Raw genomic sequence first — 27,719 nt, forward strand, 5'->3', positions numbered from 1 at the left:
GACCCAGGACACGTTGGAGAGGTTACATCTCCAATCTGGTCCGGGAACGCCTTGGGGTCCTGCCGGAGGAGCTGGTGGACAAGGCCGGGGAGAGGACGGCCTGGAGCTCCCTAGTTGGGATGCTGCCCCCGCGACCCGGACCCGGATAAGCGGAGGAAGACGAGACGAGAGACTTTTTTGAAAAAGAAACATAATCCTGATTCTTTCAGGTTTTCTCTAAAGCTTCACGTTTGGGGCCCTGGCCATAATTGCACAGAGGTAAGCATGTCGAAGATCGGTCTCTGAATTATCAGGACTTACTTTACAGTTTATAACAGAATAATATAAAGAAACCTTAAGATAAGGGAAGTTTTAACTTCCCCCTCCTTGCGAGTAACGAGTTGTCTTAAGGGCGATAAAAGCAAAATATTCGAGGTTATTTTGGCTCTGATTGCAGGTTGAAAAAGTCTCTAATCAGCTGGAAGGTTGGATTAATAAATAAATTGATAAACTTATGATAGCCTGATCAACTAGCATAAATCATTTTATAGTTACCAACCTCCCACATAAGCTGTTAGAGGCGCAATTAATTCCGGATAATCCAAACAATTGCTGAGAGGCTTGGCTTGCCTCCAGACTTCTCTCTAGTATCTTAACCAAAAGGTAACGAGTTTAAAAGAAGTGTAGCACTCTGGGGCTGGCTATTCGTGCAAGTCATTTCACCTTTAAAATAAAAGACAAGATTCTAATTAGGTAGTCCAAACCCGGATCTAGTACAATTATACTCGTCGATACACCCCCGAACCCTGATGGATGCACCGTCTCATAAGTTCTAACGGAACTGGGTTTTAAAGGAACCGGTAAATGGGACGGGCACGCGACAACTCCATGTGTATCCATCCATGACGTCAGTTCAGTTGAGGTGTCGTATAATGCCAGGCTAATTGGCAGCATGGTTTAGTAGTGTGGTACTTGCAACAGCAGTACCTTGGTTTGACCACCAGAGGTCCCTGGAGATCATATAATTTGTCAGTGCCTCTGAGGCTGGAAGTCACAATATTTACTCTGTGTAACCCTTGAATGTGCATCATTTGGGAATATATTTGTTTTTGCTTAGTCTTAAACGTTGGCATATTTACTTCACCATTTGTACAGTCCTTTTACATCATTCTTTGTATTTATTTTCCAGACCATACGGAACCACAGAAATGTACAGATGTCCATACTTCAACTGTCATTAAATACGTAAAACTGTCTCTCCGTGCCCTGCTCTCTGACCGGAGCCCTTATCTTGAAGATACTGTCAGATCAGCAAATAACTTCCAGAGTTCCCACTCTATCACATGGTCCTTCGAGCCGGATCCACAGTCATCTAGAGATATTATGGAGGAGCTAGGACAACCATCTGCAGACCCAGCAGTGCGTTCTAGATCCCAGCGAGAGAGACGACTACCAACGTATTTGGAGGACTATGAAGTTGGATATCAACCTCAACTTCTCCATCATCCAGCAGCCCAAGCTCCAGCTGGGCATGAAACTCATCCTCCAGATCAACCTGCAATGATCACAGCTGCTATCACTGGAGCCATACCTAGCCTACCTAGTAGGAGAGCATCATCAGATCGAAGCCAATCTGTCTCTCAGCGCAGTAAAGCTAAGACCCAGAGCAGCGCCAGTTCGTCAACAAGGAGGTCAATCATCGATGGGTTATCTGACATACAGACAGCCATGTTGGAGGAGAGAATAAAGCGCATGGAGTTGACAGAGGTGCAAAGACAGATAACGGAGGAAAGTCTGATGGATGAACAGTACCAGCATCTGGACCAGCAAGCTCGGGAAGCCCTCAGAAGAAGAGAGGAACTCCTAAGAGAACAAGAAGTACAGAGGCGTAAGCTTGATGAAGAGGCAGAAATGGCATTAAAGGCAAAAGAGGCTATTACCAGACGGCTAATGCTGCAACGTAAACTAAAGGAAAAGGAAATAGAGTTAGAGAAAGCGACTCTCATTACATCCCTCCTAAAGGAGGAAACGAGTAGCTATGTTGCCTCAAGACCGCAAAGTGGAGATGAATCCAACAAAGGGTCCCCAGCTGACGTCATGGGAGTACCACCACCTTCACAAGGTGCACATGGACCTGCACACTCTGCTCCTACAGTTATTGGCCCTCCACCAGCCTTTACAGCAGCAGTGCCTAATCCTCCTGTCTCAACAAGCCAATTAACAACTAGAGCTTCACCTGTCCTTCAACCGCAACCTCCTGCCATGGTAAACCTGCCGACCCAGCCACAATTCACATACTCCACGATAGCTCCGCCCACCACAGCACATACCATCCCTCAGCCTGGTACGACACTATCAGTTGGTGCTATATTACCTCGTGCTGGACCACCAGCCTTAACAGTGCAGTCCACTGCTCCCCTAAACACGCTACCAGCAGTCTATAACCAGGCTCCACATCAGCATGTACCCTGGTCTTATTCACAACAACAGCCAGTACAACCTGATGCAGCCCTGCAGCATCACTCTCCTCCCAGCATACCACCTTTGCCACAAGAGACAGCTCCTCCTCCAGGCTCAATCACTGCACCTAGTACAGACCTAATGGAGCTATTAATAGCTACTTCATATGGACTTCCTAAGCCTGCTTTACCCTACTTCACATCTGGAAGAGAGGCAGACTTTGCACTGCTCAAGATGGCTCTAGATAACCTGCTAAGCTCACATGCTCACCTCACCGAACCATTTAAATATCAAGTGTTGTTGCAGCATTTGAAGCTGCCTAGTGCTCACAAGCTAGCACAAGCCTTTATGTATGACCCGAAACCATACACATCGGCCCTACAGGCACTTCAAGATAAATACGGGCAACCCCGCCAGCTTGTGCAAAGTGAGCTAGGAGCCATCCTAAACTTACCTCCAGTTAGGTTTGGTGATCCAGATGGATTTGACAATTTTGCCCTCTCAGTACAAGCTTTAGTAGGCATGCTCCGATCACTAGAGGGTGAAAATGGCTACGAACTCAAATGTGGCTCTCATGTTGATAGGCTACTTAACAAATTGCCCGCTAACTACAGAGACAGCTTTGTTGAGTATAGCTTGAACCGTGGCATTCTGACAACTGGGACTGATAAGACTTATACCCTGTCAGATTTCTCCACATGGCTCCAGTTGAAATCACAAGCCAAGCGAATCGCCGCTAGAGCAGCGTACATGTGTCAAGATCAACCAAAGCTGAGGAGTCAGAAGAAACCTCAGGGTCCTTCATCCAATGTGTACTACAACACAGAGAGCCAGGCTAAAGCCACACCTCCAGATCCAGCTGGCCATATAAGATCATCTAAGCCTAAATCAGGTCCTAAACCTTACTGCCCTTATTGTGACAACAGAGGACATTACCTGAGCCTGTGTCCTAAATTCAAAGCTCTTTCAGCAGCTGAAATTGCCACATGGATCAAACACAGAAGCTGCTGGCGGTGCGGCAGGAATCATGCACCTGAGGTTTGCACTCTAAAGAAGCCCTGTAAATTATGTAAGCAACAACATCTTACTGTGCTCCATGACGTGTGCCCTCAAGAACCTAAAAAGGTGTTAATGGTCAACGCTGCTCCCAATACAGTGTACATTGACCGTCCAAATCGCCCAAATAAAATCATGCTCAAGTTGGTCAAAGTATGTCTACACAATGCTGAGTATTCCCTGGAAGGCTTTGCTATCCTCGATGACGGGTCCGAGAGGACTCTTATCCTCCCATCAGCAGTGCGACGCCTCCATCTGACTAAAAAGCCTGAAAACCTTCCCCTGCGCACTGTCCGCCATGAGGTGATTCACCTTCAGGGAGCAACAGTTTCATTTGAAATATCTCCAGTTCACACTCCCAAAGTAAAGTACAGCATTCACCATGCCTTCACTGCTGATGAACTAAGTCTCTCAGAACACAGCTACCCTGTAAAGTCACTCATGCGAAAGTACTCCCATCTGGGAGGACTTCCACTTCCACTTGTGGACAGAGTGCAGCCTTTACTTCTTATTGGGTCTGATTTCCCTCATCTACTCATCCCTAAGCAACCAGTAATAGCTGGCCCACCTGGGAGCCCCCTAGCAGTGTGTACTCCTCTTGGTTGGACATTACAAGGCCCAGCCAACTTCAGTCCTGTTTCTGCTGACCACCCACACTGCTACTTCACCACGTCTCCCAACTCAGAGCTCCAGCGCCATGTAGAACGTCTGTGGGAAGTTGACATCTCGCCTTATGTGAACATAAAGACTGCCACGCGTTCTAAAGAGGATCAACAGGCTGTGGACCTGTTAGAGCAACGCACCACTAAAGTGGAAGTGGATGGAGTGACCAGATATGCTACTCCACTTCTCAGGCGCAAGGATAGTCCCCTCCTCTGGGCATCAAAGAACACTTTGCTCCCACAGCTACGTAGTACTGAACGTCGTCTAGCTAAAGATCCAGCTCTGGCAGATACCTACTGTCAAGAAATCCATAAACTTGAACAGTTAGGTTATGCCAAACCCCTTCCTTCAGCTACAGTAGACAGCTCCCAGGAGTCATGGTATCTGCCTCACCATGTTGTCCACCATAATGGAAAGGCAAGAATTGTCTACAACTGTTCCTACCAACACAATGGACACTGTCTAAACAGCCAGCTCCTGCCCGGGCCGACCCTAGGTCCTTCACTTCTCGGCGTACTTCTTCGGTTCCGAGAACACAGTGTGGCTGTCAGCGGTGACATCAAAGCAATGTTCCACCAAGTTTGCTTACTACCAGAAGACAAACCGCTGCTCCTTTTCTTGTGGAGAGGTATGAAGAGAGAGGAGGAACCGACTGTATATGAGTGGCAGGTTCTGCCATTTGGAACAAGGTGCAGTCCTTGCTGTGCAACATATGCCCTCCAGAGGCATGTGAAGGACAACAGTAAGGGGCATGAAGACATCCTGCATACAGTTGAAAGCGCATTTTATGTGGACAACTGTCTAACAAGCATCACCACTGCTGATAAAGCTAAAGCCCTAGTTGACCGACTGCGCAGTCTGCTCTCTGCTGGAGGGTTCGATATAAGGCAGTGGGCCAGCAACGATCCAACTGTTTTGGAACACCTTCCTGCTGAAGCCAAAGTGGCTAGTTCCGAGCTGTGGCTTTCCCAATCCCGACAAGACCCAGAGGAACCAGCTTTAGGCCTACGTTGGAACTGCCTCTCTGATCAACTCGGCTACAGACACCGACCGGTAGAGTATTCTCAGCCGACCCTGAGAAACATCTACAAGGTGATGGCCACGCAGTATGACCCACTGGGGTATCTTATCCCATTCACCACTCGAGCCAAGATCCTCATCCAGGACCTGTGGAAAGTGGGAGTCGACTGGGATGAGCAGATTCGACCCAAGGCTCTACTGGAAATATGGACACAATGGGAGAGTGAGCTGGTCTACCTCCCACAAGTGGAAATCCCAAGATGCTATGTTCCAGCAACCTTGGCCCCTGAAGTGCCTAACAGACAAGCGCACATCTTCTGCGATGCCTCCGAAAGAGCCTACGGAGCAGTCGAGTATATTCAAAATCCCGATAACCAGGGCAATGTTCACGTTGCATTTATGATGGCTAGATCTCGTGTTTGCCCTCGGAAACAGCTGTCAATGCCACGCCTTGAATTGTGCGCAGCTCTAGCCGGGGCTCAGCTGGCTAAGGTCACAATGACAGAGCTGTCATTCTCTCCCCAGCAGATAACACTATGGACCGACTCAACTACAGTGTTGACATGGCTGAAATCAGACTCAAGTCGATACAAGGTTTTTGTTGGAACAAGGGTTGCTGAAATTCAAGAACTTACCGAAGGGTCAACTTGGCGGTATGTCAGCACCTCTGATAATCCAGCAGATGACCTTACCCGCGGGAAGACACTCCATGAGCTCAGTCAGCCCAACCGGTGGAGTCAGGGTCCACAATTTCTTCACCAGCCTATTGACACCTGGCCAGAGCTACAAATGGAAGTAGCTCAGGAAGAAGATGAGGATGAGCTACGCAAGACAGTGTTTTGTGCAGCAGCTACCTGTCCTTCTCATGAAGTGGATGTTACTAACATCGACAACTGGGATGACCTCATATGAGCCTTCACGGGGCGGCCAAAGACCTGGCGGCCAAAGACCTGGCGAGCCCCACCATGACAGCTGCAGATGTACAAGAAGCTGAACTACATCTCCTACGACAATCCCGAAGTGAGACCTTCCAGGAAGAGGTGAAACTCCTTGCTGTGGGGAAGTCCATCTCCAAACAAAGCCGCCTAATCATGCTTGCTCCTGAGTATGATATAGCTGTCGGGCTGATAAGAGTGGGAGGCAGGCTGCGAAGAGCAGAAGATCTGGATCTAGACACCATGCATCCAATTATCCTTGACCCAAAACATCATGTTACCAGGCTCCTCATCAAGAAATATGACAACCAGCTCCTGCATCCAGGTCCCGAGCGTGTGTTCGCTGAAATTCGGAGAAGATACTGGATCCTACGCGGAAGAGAATCCATCAAACGGCATCAGTACAGCTGTGTGGAATGTCAAAAGTGGCGTGCTAGTCCTGTAGTCCCACAAATGGCAGACCTTCCCCCAGCAAGACTCCGTCTATACAAGCCACCTTTCTGGTCTACCGGAGTGGACTGCTTCGGCCCTTACAATATCAAGGTGGGTCGACGCACAGAGAAGCGATGGGGGATCATCTTTAAATGCTTGACAACGAGTTGTGTGCACCTCGACCTGCTGGAGAGCATTGACACTGATGCTTTTCTGATGGGATTACGTCGCTTCATCGCTCGACGTGGCAAACCCTTTGAAATCCTGGCCGACAGAGGGACCAATTTCCGAGGTGGAGCGGCTGAACTACAGACCAGCTTCCAAACTTTAGAAGCACCTATCCAAAAGCAGCTGGCTGGACAGAAAATAGAGTTCCGATTCAACCCGCCAGGTTCCCCTCATTTTGGGGGGACATGGGAACGGGAGATCAAGTCAGTGAAGGCAGCCCTTCGAGTGGTACTGCAGGACCAAACTGTCACAGAATCTGTTCAGCAGACGGTTTTGATTGAGGTGGAGGGAATTCTCAATGCGAAGCCACTGGGATATATATCCTCGGATGCTGCTGATCCAGACCCAGTCACCCCGAGCTTACTACTCATGGGACGTCGTGATGCATCGCTTCCACAAGCCATTTACGCTTCCAGTGAACTCCTGGGCAGACGGCGATGGCGACACAGCCAGGTCCTGGCAGACCACTTCTGGTCCAACTTTATTCGCTACCATCTTCCTAACCTACAGAAGCGACACAAGTGGCACAAGAATACAGAGAATCTTGCAGCTGGACAGGTTGTGATGGTGGTCGATTCACAACTGCCCAGGGCCCAGTGGCCGATCGGGAGGATTGTCAAGACATGTCCAGGCTCAGACGGTCGAGTCAGGGCAGCTGAAGTGAGGATAAAGGGACAGACTTATCTTCGACCAGTTGTGCGCCTGGTGCGACTGCCAGCTTGGGAAGATGAAGATGACTCTGGCTGAACACCTGATGAGACTTTCCTCTAGTTTTCGAATTTATAACTAAATTCGGGGGCGGCTATGTCAGAAAGGGTTATAGTTATCGCAGTTTTACAAGATCCATTTGTAAAGTTACCCCACTCTTATTTTGGTGGTCCAGTTTGTGACATCACTTCCTCTAGATAGTCACTTCCTGTAAAGCCGTTTCTACCATTTTGTCCAAGCTGTTGGTGATGGCAGACAGCCTCGTGTGCGTTCATGACTGATATGTAAGTTTGGCCAACCGTAGCACCTCTATGGATACATAAATAACTTATAAGTTCATTCAGTTTCCTTTATGTCTGTCTGGACATATTGTTTGGATTATTTAGAGGGAGTTCCTACAGTTTAATTGGTATCAGTTGCTATTCTCGCTTGTAGTCCTCATTTCACTTCTCTTAATTTGTGTTGTCGTCGTCGTCGTCGTCTTCCTCCGCTTATCCGGGTCCGGGTCGCGGGGGCAGCATCCCAACTAGGGAGCTCCAGGCCGTCCTCTCCCCGGCCTTGTCCACCAGCTCCTCCGGCAGGACCCCAAGGCGTTCCCGGACCAGATTGGAGATGTAACCTCTCCAACGTGTCCTGGGTCGACCCGGGGGCCTTCTGCCGGCAGGACATGCCCGAAACACCTCCCCGGGGAGGCGTCCAGGAGGCATCCTGACCAGATGCCCAAACCACCTCAACTGGCTCCTTTCGATCCGGAGGAGCAGCGGTTCTACTCCGAGTCCCTCCCGAATGTCCGAGCTCCCCACCCTATCTCTAAGGCTGAGCCCGGCCACCCTACGGAGGAAACTCATTTCGGCCGCTTGTATCCGCGATCTCGTTCTTTCGGTCATTACCCAAAGCTCATGACCATAGGTGAGGATTGGGACGTAGATCGACCGGTAAATCGAGAGCCTGGCTTTCTGGCTTAGCTCCCTCTTCCCCACGACAGATCGGCTCAGCGTCCGCATCACTGCAGACGCCGAACCAATCCGCCTGTCGATCTCCCGATCCCTCCTACCCTCACTCGTGAACAAGACCCCGAGATACTTAAACTCCTCCACTTGAGGTAGGACCTCTCCCCCGACCCGGAGGTGGCAAGCCACCCTTTTCCGGTCGAGAACCATGGTCTCAGATTTGGAGGTGCTGATCCTCATCCCAGCCGCTTCACATTCGGCCGCGAACCTACCCAGCAAGTGCTGAAGGTCAGAGCTGGATGAAGCTAGGAGGACCACATCATCCGCAAAAAGCAGAGACGAGATTCTCCTGCCACCAAACTCGACACACTCCACACCACGGCTGCGCCTATAAATTCTGTCCATAAAAGTGATGAACAGAACCGGTGACAAAGGGCAGCCCTGGCGGAGTCCAACCCTCACTGGGAACAGGTCCGACTTACTATCGGCTATGCGGACCAAACTCACGCTCCTCTGGTAAAGGGACTGAATGGCCCTTAACAGAAAGCCACCCACCCCATACTCCTGGAGCGTCCCCCATAGGGTGCCCCTGGGGACACGGTCATAAGCCTTCTCCAAATCCACAAAGCACATGTGGATTGGTTGGGCAAACTCCCATGCCCCCTCCATCACCCTTGCAAGGGTATAGAGCTGGTCCACAGTTCCACGGCCAGGACGAAAACCACATTGCTCCTCCTCTATCTGAGATTCAACTATCGATCGGACCCTCCTCTCCAGTACCTTGGAGTAGACCTTTCCAGGGAGGCTGAGGAGTGTGATCCCCCTATAGTTGGAACACACCCTCAGGTCACCCTTCTTAAAGATGGGGACCACCACCCCGGTCTGCCACTCCCTAGCAACTGCCCCCGATGACCACGCAATGTTGCAGAGACGTGTCAACCATGACAGCCCTACAACATCCATAGCCTTGAGATACCCAGGACGAACCTCATCCGCCCCCGGGGCTCCGCCGCTGTGTAGTTGTTTGACTACCTCAGCAACTTCTGCCCCCGAGATCGGACAGTCCATCCCCAGGCCTCCCAGCTCTGGTTCCTCCTCGGAATGCGCATTGGTGGGATTGAGGAGCTCTTCAAAGTATTCCTTCCACCGTCCGACTATAGCCTCAGTTGACGTCAGCAGCTCCCCATCCCCACTGTAAACACTGTAAACTCCTCCTTGAACCGTCACCTTATCGTGGTGGAGGAGTTTGAGTGCCCTAATGATCCTAGGAGCTATGTTGTCTGGGGCACTTAGTGCCCCTGGTAGGGTCTCCCATGACAAATTGGTCTTAGGTGAAGGGTGAGACAAAGAACGGTTCGAAGGAACTTTCATGGCGGTTAAAACGAAGAGTCGGAGTACCCGGCCCGGAGGGTTACCGGGGTCCCACCCTGGAGCCAGGCCTGGGGTTGGGGCCCGTGAGCGAGCGCCTGGTGGCCGGGCTTTCGCCCATGGGGCCCGGCCGGGCCCAGCCCGAACCGGATACATGGGCTCGTCCAACTGTGGACCCACCACCCGCAGGAGGAACATGAAGGGTCCGGTGCAATGCGAATCGGGTGGCAGACCAAGGCGGGAGCCTTGGCGGTCCAATCCCTGGACAAGAAAACTAGTTTTTGGGACATGGAACGTCACCTCGCTGGCGGGGAAGGAGCCGGAGCTTGTGGCAGAGGTTGAGCGGTACCGGCTAGATATAGTCGGACTCACCTCGACACATTGCATTGGCTCTGGAACCCGAGACCTGGAGAGGGGTTGGACACTCTACTTTGCTGGAGTTGCTCCGGGTGAGAGGCGGAGGGCTGGGGTTGGCTTTTTGTTAGCCCCGAGACTCTCTGCCTGTGTGTTGGGGTTTACCCCGGGGGACAAGAGGGTAGCTTCCTTGCGCCTTCGGGTCGGGGAACGGGTCCTGACTGTTGTTTGTGCTTATGGGCCAAATATCAGTTCAGAGTACCCACCCTTTTTGGAGTCCCTGGGACGAGTGCTAGATAGTGCTCCATCAGGGGACTCCATTGTCCTACTGGGGGACTTCAATGCTCACGTGGGCAATGACAGCTTGACCTGGAGGGGTGTGATTGGGAGGAACGGCCCACCTAATCTGAACTCGAGCGGTGTTTTGTTATTGGACTTCTGTGCAAGCCGCAGTTTGGCCATAACGAACACCATGTTCGAACATAAGGATGCCCACCGGTACACTTGGTACCAGGGCAGCCTAGGTCACAGGTCGATGATAGATTTTGTAGTGGTATCATCTGACCTGCGGCCGTATGTTTTGGACAACCAAGTGAAGAGAGGGGCGGAGCTGTCAACTGATCACCACCTGGTGGTGAGTTGGATCAGATGGCAAGGGAACATGCCGCGTAGACCTGGCAGACCCAAACGCATAGTGAGGGTCTGCTGGGAACGCCTGGCAGAAGAACCTGTCAAGACGGTCTTCAACTCCCACCTCCGGCAGAGCTTTGACCACGTCCCGAGAGCAGTGGGGGGACATTGAGTCCGAGTGGGCCTTGTTCCATTCTGCGATTGTCGAGGCGGCTGTTGCTAGCTGTGGTCGTAAGGTGGCCGGTGCCAGTCGTGGTGGCAACCCCCGTACCCGCTGGTGGACACCAGAGGTTCGGGGAGCCGTCAGGCTGAAGAAGGAGGCCTACAGGGCGTGGCTGGTCTGTGGGTCTCCGGAGGCAGCAGACAGGTACCGGATAGCCAAGCGGGGTGCAGCAGTGGCAGTTGCCGAGGCAAAATCTCGGGCGTGGGAGGAGTTTGGTGAGGCCATGGAGAAAGACTATCGATCGGCTCCAAAGAGGTTCTGGTAATTTGTGTTATGTGTGCTAAATACTGGTTTATTTGAGTTTTATTCCATTTACTCCATGTGTATCCATCCATGACGTCAGTTCAGTTGAGGTGTGGTATAATGCCAGGCTAATTGGCAGCATGGTTTAGTAGTGTGGTACTTGCAACAGCAGTACCTTGGTTTGACCACCAGAGGTCCCTGGAGATCATATAATTTGTCAGTGCCTCTGAGGCTGGAAGTCACAATATTTACTCTGTGTAACCCTTGAATGTGCATCATTTGGGAATATATTTGTTTTTGCTTAGTCTTAAACGTTGGCATATTTACTTCACCATTTGTACAGTCCTTTTACATCATTCTTTGTATTTATTTTCCAGACCACATGGAACCACAGAAATGTACAGATGTCCATACTTCAACTGTCATTAAATACGTAAAACTGTCTCTCCGTGCCCTGCTCTCTGACCGGAGCCCTTATCTTGAAGATACTGTCAGATCAGCAAATAACTTCCAGAGTTCCCACTCTATCACAGACAGTGTGTTTCCTTAGACTAAACGCCAGATTACGGCCACCGTATTTCAGCCTGTTTGGCAGACACATGCGTAAAACACACCGTCGAATCAACCAGCTCATTTATTTACAGCTGCAAAAAAGAAGGTACTCACTCACTACTCCCCCCTCGCACGTTGGACTCAACCCGCAGTCCGACGCGCGGAGCCGTAGGCGGAAGATCGTTTGCAGGGCAGCCGGCCGGGAGGCAAGCAAGCCCCCGGGCTTTCAAAAGAGAGAGCGGCGCCTGCACGGCTCCCTGGAGACGACCACCCAGCGACTGGCTCGCATGACGAGTCCCACGGCACCAAAATGTCGCGTACTTTTTATTTATTTATCTATTTAATCCAGGCGTACCTCAAAGAAAGTCCAAAACACACGGGGGGGGGGGGGGGGGGGGGGGGGGGGGGGTTTACAGATAATACAGTTATTACCAGTAATTAATAAACACGAATAATCAATACTCTGATTATTGATTATTCGTGTTTATTAATTACTGGTAATAACTGTATTATCTCTACCCCCCCCCCCCCCCCCCCCCATGTGTTTTGGACTTTCTTTGAGGTACGCCTGGATTAAATAGATAAATAAATAAAAAATACCCAACAATCCTGTTTATTTATTGCAGATGGCTGCACTGATTATTTTTAACATGATTTGTTCTGTAAAAGTTGGCATTTTTGGTAGTCTACAGTTTTTTTATGTCAGTTTAAATTACAATTTCAGAGGCAATTCTAAAATATTATGGATCATGATAAAGATCTATTGGAGATCTACCCCAACTTTTGGACTGCTCTGCCAGTCACTGTGGCTCAAGCTGAGAGGAGCTTTTCAAAACTTGATCAAGTCATACCTGAGGTCAACTAAGTTTCAGGGGCGGCTCACTAACCTGGCTCTGATTAGTATTGTAATAAAAGTAGCCGTGGGCAGCATGGGCAGAATATCTTGCCCTCCCGTCAGAACCTGAACACACCACCAGTAGGCACTGATTTATAAAAGGATATACTTTATTATACAATCTACTAAAACACACAAATCAACCCCAATCATAAAACCTATACTAAAATACTGTGGCCAAAGTCTCCACTCCTAAAATCACAGTCTGGCATAAGACACACAAGCAGCGGTACTTAGCTGTCACGGATGGTGTGACCCCCCTCCCCGGGGTCTGAGCTTCCAGCACCGTCCAACGCCCCGGGATGTAGCTTGCGAGGACGGCGGGTAAGTCCACAAGTAAATCCACTGCCAGAGTCCGTAGCGGCAGATGTCGGCGTGGTCTTGGCACCACCTAAGCCCAGCCCTAGCTGTCTAAAGAAGGCGACCAGCCTTCCCTCCTGACACTGGAACTCTAACCACCTGTTTGGCTATCTTCGTCGCCGGCAGCCCTAACCAGCTGCGAACGACCCCACCCCCCAAAGTCCGATGCCACAATGACAAGTCGACCACGCACGCCTCTCAGTAGGTCTGTCACCCCTTTATCCTCCCTGGCCTCGTTATCCACAACGAGGACCAGCTGGTGTCCAATCACCACACCCTCGGAGCTCGGCAGCCTCCGTCCTCTGTTCATCACACTCTCCCCCTCTTTGTCCTGAAGGACTCGCCCTCGAGTCCTAGATTTCCACCTGATAATCCTTATACCAAGCAGGGGGCTTCCTCTGACGAACCACGCGTTGCTCCACAGCTCTAGGTTCCTCGACCGTCCCAGGGATACGTCCTCCCGATCCTCCTCCAACCACACCCCATCGAGCAGCCTCTCCATGCAATGGGGCGGGGTTGTTTGAACCACCGGAGCCCTTCGTCTCCGAAAACCGTTGAGCGCTCCTGCCGATGTCCTCCCAGGTGGCATCCGGCTGATGAACCACCCGCTGTTCCGCAGCTCCACGTCTATCGATCTCCCCAGGGGGACGTCCTTCCGGTCCTCCTGCAACAGCACCTCCTCGAGCAGCCTCTCCACGTGATGGGGCCGGGTCACTTGCGCCGCCAGACCTGCTCGTCTCTGCAGACCAATGATGAATCCTGCTGGTGTCCTCCCAGGTAGCATCCTGCTGACGCAGACTCTGCCTCGCTCGCTCTCGGGACCCCACAGCCAGCGGTGCTGCGACTGCTGAAAGAGAAGTGCACGGCTTAAGTCGGTTGAAATGAATCACCTTCTCAGGACCCCCCTCAACGGGTATAAGCCTGTATAGCACATCTGTTAGTCGCTCCAGAACCCTAAACGGTCCTCTATATCGTCTCTGCAGCTTGGGACACACCCCTCGCCTCCTCAGCTTATTTCGGACCCACACCAATTCACCTTCTGACTAGAACTGGTAGGTGGCCCTAAAATCATAGGCCCTCTTTTGTTGCGCCGCGGCTCTGCTCTGATGACGTTTCACTGCCTCTACCACCGAAGTTAAGGTTTCCTGCAAACCTGTCACATACTCATCTACCGAGGCAAAGAGTTCTCCCTGATCCAGGCCCAGCATAACGTCAACAGGCAGTACGATCTCCCACCCAAACAGAACCTTATAAGGGGTGACAGATGTGCTAGCATGAACACTACTTCTATAAGCCAACATTACATATGGCAGCAAGGTGTCCCAGTTAAGCTGGTTGCCTTCCACAAAAAAGGTCAACATAGTCAGCAACGTTCGATTAAACCTCTCCACTAATCCGTCTGACTGGGGGTGATAGGGGGTTGTCCTCGTTTTGTGGATCTGCAAAAGTTCACATAGCTCTCGGAACAGTTTTGACTCGAAATTCCTCCCCTGGTCGGAATGGAGGCTCCGCGGTACCCCAAACCGACACACCCATTCCTCGGTCAGCACCCTCGCAATTGTTTTAGCCTCTTGATTAGGGAGTGGGAAGGCTTCTGTCCATTTAGAGAAATAGTCACCTACTACCATGATGTATTTATTTCTCAGTCCAGTTTCAGGAAGTGGACCCAAAATATCCACGGCAATGCGCTCGAAGGGCCTAGAGGTCAGTGACTGCTCCAAGGGTGCACGTGGCGTTCCTCCATGCATTTTAACAGAGCCACAGTCCGCACACTCACGAACCCAAGCCCTTACGTCCTTAAACCAATTGGGCCAATAAAAATGGTCTTTTATCTTGCCCTGCAGTTTTTGAACCCCCAGATGGCCTCCTGTGGGGGCATTATGCAACTGCTTCAGGACCCCTGGCACCAAAGCCCGAGGCAAAACAACCTGGATCACCTGCGCAGCATCAGAATTCGCTGGTGCTACCCGCACCAACTGGGAACCCCGAATTTCGAGTTGATCCCACACAGGTGCAAATGGTTTTAGTTCTGGGTCATCGGGGCCTATACTCTCTACACCCTGTTTGGCATCCCTGATTCGCTTCAGCACTGGATCATCTAGCTGCGCCTGGCTGAGTTCGTCCATCTCTGAAGTCCGGCTAGCTCCTGAGCCTCCCTCTTGAAGCGAGCACACCCTCGACTCAGCTCCCAAGGGCTGCGCTCCCTGGTCAGCTGATAAGTTTTCTGGTTTCCAATTTGGCAGTCTGGAAAGGGCATCCGCGTTACTATGCAGTCTACCTGGCCGATGAATGATTTTGTATTGGAAATTGGCCAGCTGCTCTACCCATCTAGCCAGTTGTCCCTCCAAACTCTGGAAGTTATGCAGCCATCGTAGAGAGTTGTGGTCTGTCCTTAGCACAAATTCTTTACCCAACAAATAATGTTTGAAGTGCTTAGTAAATGTAACCAGACTCAAGAGCTCCTTCTTTGTCGTGGCATATTTGCGTTCCTGCCTTGTAAGAGCCCTACAAGCATAAGCTATAACCTGCTCTGTTTCCCCTTCAACCTGTGATAATACAGCCCCAATCCCCACCTCGCTAGCGTCTGTATCTAAAATAAATGATTTCTTGGGGTCGGGGTAGGTCAATACAGGAGCAGTTATTAAACAGGTTTTAAGTTTCTCAAAGGACTCCTGACACTCTTCACTCCACTGAAAGCGTTTTCCTCTTTCTTGTAACCGGTGCAATGGGCGAGCAATGTCCGCAAAGCCTTTCACGAACCGTCTATAATAAGACGCCAGGCCCAAAAAGCTCTGGACCTCCGTCTGATTAGCTGGGATGGGCCACTCTCTTACTGCCTCTATTTTAGCTGGATCTGGTTTAACACCTTCAGCAGAAATCACATGACCTAGATAATGGACCTGTGTAGAAAAAAGGTCACACTTAGAAGGCTTTACTTTTAGATTAGACTGCCTCAACTTCTCCAAAACCGTGCCCAGACGTGCTAGGTGCTCCTGGAAATCACGCCCGAACACGATAATGTCATCCAGGTAAACTAGACAAACAGTCCACTGCAAATCAGCCAGAATCAGGTCCATAAGGCGCTGAAATGTACCAGGGGCGTTACACAGCCCAAAACTGAGCACATTAAATTCAAACAATCCCTGGCGAGTGATAAAAGCAGTCTTGTGCCGGTCCCTAGGGTCTACTTCTACCTGCCAATAACCACTAGCCAAGTCTAAGGTTGAAAACCATTTGGCATGCACCAAGCTGTCCAAAGCATCATCGATTCGGGGCAGAGGATAAGCGTCTTTTCTAGTGACCTCATTCAGTTTCCTATAGTCCACACAAAACCTATATCCACCCCCTTTCTTTTTAACCAGAACCACTGGGGCAGCCCACGGACTACATGAGGGGCGAATAATGTCATTTGCCAACATGTCTCTCAAATTATCTGTCACTTCCTGTTGTAAATGAAGTGGAATCCTTCGGGGGTTCATTTTTATGGGTGCAGCCTCCCCAGTGTCAATTTCATGCGAGATGATCTGTGTTCTTCCTAAGTCTGTTTCCCCTTGACTAAATAGAGACAGATTTTGTAGGAGCAGCTGTCTAACTGCTGCAACTTCCGCAGGGGCGAACCCTTTCTCACCAACTTTAAACTGGGTCATCAAAGATTCTACGGTCCAAGGCTGAGAGCCTTGCTCCTTATTCACCCGATCTGTCCGCTCGTCTTCCACCTCAACATCAGTGAAAAGCATGCCCACTCTCATGCCGCCTTTTAACATTAGTGGGTCATCGCTCACATTTATCACCCGCACTGGGAGTTGGCCCTGGTCAACCTTGCAAATAACTCTCGCCACAAGCAAGTCACAGCGCTTAGAAAGGTGTTCAGACGGCTCTAGCAACCCCTGGGCATAATCACCCCAGCTGTCCTTAATTTGTCCTGGTATTATAGCTTCGCTCCGCGGCGGAACTACGGTATCCGTTTGCACCACTACGACCTGTGGGTTTAAAGAAGGTTCCAAGTCGAGCAGTGGGAACACTCTGCCCATGATCTTACACGTTTTGGTACCCAGATCGACCACCATGCCATGTTTGGACAGAAAATCAAATCCCAATAACACCTCATCTGAGGGGATGTCTGATACCAAGAATTCCGCCACGAAAGCCAGGGGGCCCAGCTGACACGTTGTTTGCCAACATCCCATAATGCACATTCCTCCCCCATTCGCAGCTGTAACATTACCCTCATATGGAGTTAATTCACCCACCCCTCGGGTGAAGGACAACCACAGCTTTCGCGAAATCACAGAACGGGAGGCTCCTGTATCTACCAGAACCTGGCAGTCACACCCACCTATCCTGGCTTTCAAGTACCCAGCATTTCCTCTTCTTACAGGGGTCTCAACAACAGAGAGGGGGGCGGGCATTTGACCCACTGTACACGCCCCCTCTAGTTTCCCTGCACGTAAGGGCAGTCCCGACGTAAATGCCGGTTACAGCCACACTCCCAGCAGCCTCCCAACCTCCCATTTCCCTTTTTCCGGGAATATTCTTGCCTAGGCTGCAAGTTCGTATTCTGAGTGTCATGGTGGGGACCCGATGCAACAGGTACCGACAGTGTGTGCACCACATTCTGGAGGGATTTCACCTCCTGCCTCAAGCTCTCAACCACCCCCACTAGCGAAGCAATGCGTCCATCATCAACATCTTTCTCGGTTATCCCTCTCACTCTTGTGTCAGATACTGAGCTGGTCTCCAAACCCTTAATGAGCTCAAGCTCCGCCGCTAGGTTGATGGCCTCCTCAAGTGACACGGATTTGGGACTCCGTAAACACACTCTCATGTCCCCGTTCCCCACATGAGCTATGAACTGATCTTTAGCCAACAAATCTTGTGTGTTGGGATCCGCTGTCGGGTAAGCTTTAACAGCAGATCGTCGTAATGCCATCCCAAATTCTAGGACACTTTCATTATGCCATCTACGTCGAGCGGAGAAAACAGCTCTATTCCAGTCGGCGCTGTCGCACGGATCCAAACACTTGCCCATTTGCTCCTTCAACATGGCATAATTTGCTTTAACACTCCCTGACAAGCCATTATAAAACTCTCGAGCTTTGTCAGACAACAGGAGACACAAAAACTTCAACTTAAGGGGCTCATCCCAGTTATTTATATCGGCTGCCATTTCAAATTGTTCAACCCAGTCTGTCCATTCCCGGCCAACACCGGAAAAGCTCTCCGGCATAAAAATCGGCCGAGCTGCTGTGCTTACGGGCTGATTTTCAGCTGGTCCTGACGGAGGAGGTGTGTTATTTCCAGGTTCTGACATTTTGGATTGCTAAATCCCACTTCTGACACCAGTGTAATAAAAGTAGCCGTGGGCAGCACGGGCAGAATATCTTGCCCTCCCGTCAGAACCTGAACACACCACCAGTAGGCACTGATTTATAAAAGGATATACTTTATTATACAATCTACTAAAACACACAAATCAACCCCAATCATAAAACCTATACTAAAATACTGTGGCCAAAGTCTCCACTCCTAAAATCACAGTCCGGCATAAGACACACAAGCAGCGGTACTTAGCTGTCACGGATGGTGTGACCCCCCTCCCCGGGGTCTGAGCTTCCAGCACCGTCCAACGCCCCGGGATGTAGCTTGCGAGGACGGCGGGTAAGTCCACAAGTAAATCCACTGCCAGAGTCCGTAGCGGCAGATGTCGGCGTGGTCTTGGCACCACCTAAGCCCAGCCCTAGCTGTCTAAAGAAGGCGACCAGCCTTCCCTCCTGACGCTGGAACTCTAACCACCTGTTTGGCTATCTTCGTCGCCGGCAGCCCTAACCAGCTGCGAACGACCCCACCCCCCAAAGTCCGATGCCACAATGACAAGTCGACCACGCACGCCTCTCAGTAGGTCTGTCACCCCTTTATCCTCCCTGGCCTCGTTATCCACAACGAGGACCAGCTGGTGTCCAATCACCACACCCTCGGAGCTCGGCAGCCTCCGTCCTCTGTTCATCACACTATCAATCACATCGCTCAAAGGGGGCCTCGCCCAGGGAGCAATTCCATGTAGAACCGCCACTGGCAGCAGCAGCTCCACGCTTCAGATGTATTTGTGTTGTTAAAACAAGTTGCGCAGAAACATAACCGGTTTCTTTCACACACAAAAAACGAGTTTTGTGAGTGTTTGCTGCACGAGTTCAGCTGATTGCAAAGACAACATTAAGTTTAGTCACAAATATCCAGAACGTGAATTTTTTTTTTACTATTTATAGGTCTAATCCTCAAAAATAAAATGTCTCCCAGTTCCCAAAATGTAAAAGCAGAGAAGGTTTTATGCTTTAGCATAAAACAGGATAAATAATTATGAAAAATGCAAAATGTGGAATGTGTTTCTTTCTGTCAATGCTGGTGAATAAATGATTGTAAAGCGTTTTGGGGTTTTTGGACTTGAAAAAGAGCAAATGCAGACAATTATTTGTGCTGTCAGTCTAAAAACTTTCTGAGTAGATTTTTTTTTTCTATTTGTAAAGACGTCATGCAAATGGGCGTTCTTGGCTATATATAAAGCTCATCATCGTGGTTAGCCGGTCTTTTTCATTTGCTTTAATCAGCTGCACTTGTTTCATCCACCCTCACAAAATGCCTCTGACCTTTGAGCTTTGTCCCGGACGGATGGTCGGAGGGAACCATCCCTGCTTCATCATAGCTGAGATAGGACAGAACCATCAAGGGGATATAAAGATTGCCAAGGAGATGATCAAGATGGCAAAGGTAAATAAACTTATTTCAATTAGATTAAACTATTTTGTGCGATCTGAATATATATCAAGCATTCTTTTAGATGGGTTTGTTGAAAAGAGGAAAATCAAACCAACTCATCTAATTCAGGAGTGTTTATGAGCTTTAGAAGATGGGTTTTATTTCAGATTTGAACGGGCAATGACGAGCACTTTGCGCAGTAGTGCAAAAACGGCGCACCGCTGCGCCAAACTGAGCAGAGCGCACGGCACCTTGGAGCTCTGTGGATCAGCTTATCCAGCGAGAAGCTTCGCGAAACCATTGTAGTGTATGCCCTCGTTTTATTTTCTAGTCACCTATTTGAGGGCATTACTTGTTTTCTTTGAGCCACCCACACGCCAAGCAGGAGACCCAGAGCGCACGAACACTTTACACACATGAATTAGTGACGCACCATAAACGCACCATCCGAACGTCTGAATTTCTTCTTGGAGTCTGGATGTGGCTCTCCCTCCGCGCGCCATAAACCCCCGCTGCGTTAAGTGCGAAAGAGATGCAGCAAGAAAAACTACTTCACGTAAAAAAAAGTTAATCCATCAACTTGGTCACAGTCTGTGTCTTCCTGCTCTGTGTGCAAGAGGTGAGCGAACCTAGTCCACGCAACCAGCAGCCGCTCAGTAGCGGGATAACGCAGAACCCGCGTGATTGAGCGAGTGAAGCGGGTGAAGCTGGATGTGCCTGCCTTTAATATTTTTTCTCATGTTCCATCTTGTCGTCATTAGTCAGACTGAACAACTCATGAAAGGAAAGCGCTTCATCTGGAGGAGAGAGCGAATTTGTTGTTATCATCCCAATGATGGCCATTATCATTTCGGGTGATCTGTCAGTCCACAGGAGATGGGCACGTGATCATCAACATTTTTGCTGCTATAAAAGAACGTCTTTCTTTCTTTCTTTCTTTCTTTCTTTCTTTCTTTCTTTCTTTCTTTCTTTCTTTCTTTCTTTCTTTCTTTCTTTCTTTCTTTCTTTCTTTCTTTCTTATATAGTTATTCAACCAAACCATTATTATTATTGCAGCAGCCTTTGTTAGTGATGCTCGATCTGATGTGTTTGTGTTGTTAAAACAAGTTCCAAACATAACCGGTTTCTTTCACGCGAAAACGAGTTCAGTGAGTGTTTGAATAGCAGCTTTTATGCTGCACATAATCAGCTCTGCTGATTGCCATAAGATTAAGTTCAGTCACACATTTTCAGAATGTGAAAAAAATACAATTTATGGGTCTATAGGGTCAAAAATGTCTCTTTTTTTTAGTAAGTACATGGTTCATAGACCTCATTTAGGCAAATGCAGTTCTATGATATTTCAGTAAAAATAAGTGGAAATTAGTAACCGACCAAAGCTGCTCCTAAAAAGCCCCAGTCTTGTACCAGGTTTATACTCTGATATATAGTGCCACAGAAAAAAAATTGCCCATGCATTTTTGTATTTTATTCATAGAGATTAAAAAAGTCCATGTGAAATATTCCGATCCCTCCAGTATTGGAACTATCTTGTATACACATTTTCTCTTTTTCTGTTCTGCAGCATTCCTCTTGTCTGGCATAAATCATGAGGAGATTCGCACACCCTCCCGGAAAAAAATCCTCACGATATTAACAAAAATCTAGTGCACACAATAAGGCTATTTTTCCTTGTTTAAACCTTAATAATTTTTACATTTACATTTCCAGTGGGTTTTGATGTGATTGGGTGTGTCCTGATGAGAGCGGGTGTGTCTTGATGTGAGTGGGTGTGTCTTGATGATAGTGGGTGTGTCCTGATGATAGTGGGTGTGTCCTGATGTGAGTGGGTGTGTCCTGATGAGAGCGGGTGTGTCTTGATGTGAGTGGGTGTGTCTTGATGTGAGTGGGTGTGTCTTGATGTGAGTGGGTGTGTCTTGACGTGAGTGGGTGTGTCCTGATGACAGTGGGTGTGTCTTGACGTGAGTGGGTGTGTCTTGATGTGAGTGGGTGTGTCCTGATGTGAGTGGGTGTGTCTTGATGTGAGTGGGTGTGTCCTGATGTGGGTGGGTGTGTCCTGATGACAGTGGGTGTGTCTTGACGTGAGTGGGTGTGTCCTGATGTGAGTGGGTGTGTCTTGATGTGAGTGGGTGTGTCTTGATGTGAGTGGGTATGTCTTGACGTGAGTGGGTGTGTCTTGATGTGGGTGGGTGTGTCCTGATGACAGTGGGTGTGTCTTGACGTGAGTGGGTGTGTCTTGATGTGGGTGGGTGTGTCCTGATGACAGTGGGTGTGTCTTGATGAGAGTGTATGTGTCTTGATGTGGGTGGATGTGTCCTGATGTGAGTGGGAGTGTCTTGATGTGGGTGGGAGTGTCCTGATGTGAGTAGGTGTGTCCTGATGAGAGTGGGTGTGCCCAGATGTGAGTGGGTGTGTCTTGATGTTGGTGGGTGTGTCTTGATGTCAGTGGGTGTGCCCTGATGTCAGTGGGTGTGTCCTGATGAGAGTGGGTGTGTCCAGATGTGAGTGGGTGTGTCTTGATGTGAGTGGGTATGTCTTGATGTGGGTGGGTGTGTCCTGATGTCAGTGGGTGTGTCCTGATGAGAGTGGGTGTGTCCAGATGTGAGTGGGTGTGTCTTGATGTGAGTGGGTATGTCTTGATGTGGGTGGGTGTGTCCTGATGACAGTGGGTGTGTCTTGATGAGAGTGTATGTGTCCTGATGAGGGTGGGTGTGTCCTGATTAGAGTGGGTGTGTCCTGATGTGGTTGGGTGTGTCCTGATTAGAGTGGGTGTGTCTTGATGAGAGTGGGTGTGTCCAGATGTGAGTGGGTGTGTCTTGATGTGAGTGGGTATGTCTTGATGTGGGTGGGTGTGTCCTGATGACAGTGGGTGTGTCTTGATGAGAGTGTATGTGTCCTGATGAGGGTGGGTGTGTCCTGATTAGAGTGGGTGTGTCCTGATGTGGTTGGGTGTGTCCTGATTAGAGTGGGTGTGTCTTGATGAGAGTGGGTGTGTCTTGATGTGGGTGTATGGATGTCAGTACAGCAAGATCTGGTTACTTTATTAAATGATATTTTTGTCAACAGTTTAACGATGACATATTGGGTACAATTTTTACATTACTGCATTACCGCAATTTCTCCACTGAGGGACTAATAAAGCTATTCTTATTAAGATATTGTTTCAGTGAAATCCCGTCCAACATTCATAAATGTCCACTTCCATAGGACTGTGGTGCAGATTGTGCCAAATTCCAAAAGAGCAACTTGGCATGCAGATTTAACAAGCAAGCCTTGGAGCGCCCTTACAATTCCAAAAACTCCTGGGGGAAAACCTACGGCGATCACAAGCGTCACCTTGAGTTCAGTCATGAGCAGTACAGGGAGCTGCAGAAGTATGCCACAGAGCTGGGGATCTTCTTCACAGCCTCTGGGATGGATGAGGTAAGAAAACCTTTGTTAGTGATGCTCGGTCTGAGAAGTTTGGATCCAGATTACAACACTTGTCTCTTAGATGGCAGTGAGGTTTCTGGATGAAATCAATGTGCCTTTCTTCAAAGTGGCTTCTGCAGACACCAACAACTTTCCTTATCTGGAGGAAACAGCTAAGAAAGGTGAGCATTTGTTTATTTAACCAGATGAGTTGACTGAGAACTCATTCTTATTTACGACTATCTGGCCAAGAGCAAGAATAACCACAACTAAACCATTGCACCAGACAGAGTTTTTGTGTGTTTAAAACAAAACATAGACCCTCTATTACTGGTGTGTTGGGAAATCATACGAAAGACATTGTGATTTATTTTGCCACCATAAATGACATGGTTGTTGCCCCTTAATTTTCTTCATGATGTCTTCAAATATTTTGGAAAATGTTTTGGTAAGTGAGGTAAAGATCACCCACTCGTTGGTCAACTTCCTGTTAGACCATCCAGGATGGAACAATTTTTTTAAATACATATTTTTAGATATTCTAGCATTTTTCCCAAAACATGGTTAGACAGCTGTTCTCTGGTCTGTGTCAGGTCGTCCCATGGTGGTGTCCAGTGGGATGCAATCCATGGAAACAATGCGTCAAGTCTACAAGACAATTAAGAAACACAATGAAAACTTTGTCATCCTTCAGTGCACCAGCACCTACCCTCTGGATCCTGCTGACGTCCACCTCAGAGTGATCCCGGTGAATAAACTATTGTTCTTGTGAACTTTGTTAATACATGAACATAAATGAGATTCAGGAAATATGCATGTACTCATTTTTTCTGTAGCGCTTTTTGTCAGGGTTCACCGAATTTTAGCCATGTCGCAAGCGGAATATACATAAGTAAAAGGACATCTTCCAATCCAATAAAACAGAGGTCCTTTAGATTTGTACTGGAGGTCAGCTTAATCCCATCAAGAGTAAGGGCTTAACTACATAGTTTTGTATTCAGGTCACTCATGTCCCAAAATCACTACAGCTATCTTGAAGACGTGCTCAGATTCTGATTAACTAAGTGAATCCATCAGATTTCATTGATAAATATATTCGAGTATCATCGGCATAGCTGACTTGTTGGAATAAAATCTAACAGGTTGTTGGTTTGGCAACAGGTTGTTGTAGGTTAGCAAAAAAGCCAGGTCACCATCAGTTCGTCATTTTGTAGCCTCCTTTAGCTCCCTCACACTAGTGTAGGCTATGCCAATTTTCACTTGGGTTTTAGCTCTTTGCTTCATCTCCAAAGACTTTGCTCTGTTACTTCCAGGCTCCGCCATGATGCCAGCTGACAAGCAAACTACTTATTTTTCTTCTTCTTATGCCTGTTGGCAAAGTGAAAAAGCTAGCATAACAGCTAACATCCGTAAAGCAGCTAAAGAGCGTCCCTTATAGAGCACCTGCCCACTCCAGAGAACTGTTAAGTACAGTTTTTCATCAGCAGAGGCCTTCAGAGTGGTGTCAAATATGAAACTGGTCAAGTTTCTAACTAACAATCACTGAGATCAGTGATAAATCTTTGAAAAAGTACCTAGTGTTACTTTAAACGAAGATATTGTTTTTCTTAAATCAGAAAGCTAAATAGGATGGGACTTTTTATATAATTAAAACTGAGTCTGACCTCACCCATTTATGGACTGCAGGAATACCAAAAGGAGTTTCCAGATATTCCCATTGGATATTCCGGCCACGAGTCTGGAATTGCTATATCGGTGGCAGCTGTGGCTCTGGGCGCAAAGGTCATAGAGCGTCATGTAACTTTGGACAAAACATGGAAAGGAAGTGACCATGCAGCCTCACTGGAGCCTTCTGAACTGGCTGAACTGGTTCGCTCCATTCGATTGGTGGAAACAGCAATGGGAAGCAACATCAAGAAGATGCTCCCCTCTGAGGAATCATGCCACTCCAAGGTTGGTTAAACTCTTGGATGAAGATTAAAATCCCAATAGCTCTACTGTAATAATTATTATATTAATTTAATAATGTTAGTAATAGTAATAATCTGATTGCTAATGATTTCTCTTCGTCCAGCTGGGCAAGTCTGTAGTGGCCAAGGTAAAGCTTACCAAAGGGACGGTCCTGACTCTGGACATGCTGAGGGTGAAGGTGGCTGAGCCCATGGGCATCAAAGCTGAGGACATCTTCAAGCTGGTTGGAAAGACCATGAAAAAGGACGTGGAGGAGGATGAGAGCATCAGGCCTGATGTGGTGGACAAGTATGGCAATAAATGATGAAGAACAGAAGATGCTGGACATGGTGCTAATTGTTAAAGGTTACTTAGTTTAGAATATAGTCCAAGGTCAAAATGAGACATGAAGGTAATTTTACTTGGTGTGGGTGAGATTCTTGACATGAGTCATGAATCAAAGGAAGTTTCTAACTCTGGTTGGGATTGTTGCTGTGCTGCAAAACAGCTGGATGATGCTTTCAGGTAAGTCGAAACATCAGTTTGCATTAAAGCTATGATAGCGAATTAGCAAAACAAGCTAGTTTACTTTTTTCATGCCTGTCAACAAGGCTCTGTATTTATTTTTATACTTTAATAATTAATGAAGTGATTCTCTCATATTTGTCTAAAAAACCTCCCCCAATAACACGGCTCGGCCTGAAACCAACGATTGGACCATCCAGTTGACAGTCTCACCAAACTACTACACTTCCGCATTTACCTGGCTCCTCCACTCATTATGCACTTGCACATTTTACAACAGAACACCATTGGTGTGAGAGGCTCTCTATTCAATAATATCAGAGGAGAAACAGCCGGCTGCTACCAATTCAACTTTAGGACAAACTATCAGAATCCCAAACAGAAGGACACCATTTGAAGTCATGGACAACAAAAGATGTATTTCATTATTATTTTTATTTTATTTCATCAATTTTAAAATCAACATCTAGCTTTCATCATCTGATTATTCCTGTTGCAGCTCTGATTTTTATGGTTTGAGCTCATTTAAATCTGAACTCTGACCTGTTCTGGAACAAGGAACCTATAAAAAAACAATTGACGTTCTTTGTTCAGCTCTGAGTGAAACATTTACATGGAAGTGATTTGGCTGGTGCCAAAGTCCATCAGAAAATGATTGGTTAGATACTAGTTATTGGTGAATCCATATAAACTTGTATTCAAAAGGTTCTGGAAATCTGAGGAAATCTCAAAGTGTAAACGTTGATATTATGTTTGAATATTTGTGATTTGATGCAAATAGACACGATTTGTGCATTTTAAGCTGCTTTTCATCATTGACATATGCATCCCAACCAGATTAAAAGCACAAAACAGCTCAAAAGAAACATTATTTCATCTAAATTATGTTTTATGCATCATCTGAAAATCTTTTCCTCTCCTCTCTGCTCCTCTTCCTTTCTCTCCCCCTCTAATTTTATCTTAAAGCAACTTTTGATATTTTAACTCAGCTCAACTCAACTCATGTTAAATTTATTTTATTGAAAATTATCTTCCCTTACTCAGACTGTGATTCAGATTTATTGAAGAAAATCACATCATCATGGGATACATAGAAACCCTGCTGCTAATCATCACATACTGTTTCTCTAGGGTGTATAGTTTTATTTTATTATCATCTGATGAACACACACCTGTGTGTATTCCCATAGAAAAGAGCATCACAAAATCATCTTATCTTTAGACATGACTGAGATGGTGCAGCCCTCATCAAATCTTCAAAATAATGGGCTATCCTCTAGAAATAGTTTGTAATGTTGCAAAAGGTCTCACAATCTTTAGTCATTTAAATGTGGTAAAACTATAGCTCAGTACCTTAAAATGACTTAGCTTGAGCAAATATTTGTTAAAGGGGCATTATGGAAGTTTGACATGTATAGAAATAATAAATGTCTTCTTCATACATTCTCCTGCAATGCCCTGGTCCTGTAGAATGAGCCCTGGCATTTTTACTGTGATTGCCTGTTTTTCTGTAAAATCACAGAAAAAGAGAGCTGCTCGGGTCGAGCAGGCTGCTTCATGCGCGTTCACGCTCAGGCATCGCCTGTAGCATTTGCTATCCGTAGCTTTAGCAGCAGAGAGTAGTGCCAACTCAGCAACTTTGTTGCTGTTCCTAACACCTAGTGACGAACCTAGCTACATTTCTGAGGACCCTTAGCTACTTTCTTCTAGATATTTCCTGCAAATTAGCAACAAAATAGCCATTTTCGCTCCAAACCGTTCTTTGATCGCTGTGTTCAAGGATATAAATATTACACATTTAAAAGATGTCACTGGTGCTTTAGCTCATGTAGTAAGACGCTGGACTGTCACGCAGCAGACTTGGGTTCAAATCTGGATGTGAACATAGTTTATTTAGAGTCAAATTTTTACAATAATGGTATATTTTTTCACAGTAAGATGCCCACATTTTTATTTGAGACTCGCCGAACGGCATTGAATTCACAGATAAAAAAAAGATGTGGGTTCAGCTTTCATTTTGGAACAAT

General features: G+C 47.8%; 1 protein-coding gene across 1 annotated transcript; it reads left to right on the plus strand.

The window, feature by feature from the left end:
• Window positions 1-19,629: 19,629 nt before the first annotated feature.
• LOC107390934 (sialic acid synthase) lies at window positions 19,630-26,563 on the plus strand. The gene is made up of 6 exons (XM_015967950.3): window positions 19,630-19,818; window positions 23,014-23,229; window positions 23,300-23,399; window positions 23,811-23,965; window positions 24,904-25,170; window positions 25,292-26,563. Exons 1-6 carry the CDS (start codon window positions 19,687-19,689, stop codon window positions 25,490-25,492), a joined length of 1,071 nt encoding a protein of 356 aa, XP_015823436.1. The 5' UTR covers window positions 19,630-19,686; the 3' UTR covers window positions 25,493-26,563.
• The last annotated feature ends 1,156 nt before the right edge of the window (window positions 26,564-27,719 follow it).

Source organism: Nothobranchius furzeri, chromosome 4 (assembly GCF_043380555.1).
Source record: "Nothobranchius furzeri strain GRZ-AD chromosome 4, NfurGRZ-RIMD1, whole genome shotgun sequence".
Lineage (NCBI taxonomy): Eukaryota > Metazoa > Chordata > Actinopteri > Cyprinodontiformes > Nothobranchiidae > Nothobranchius > Nothobranchius furzeri.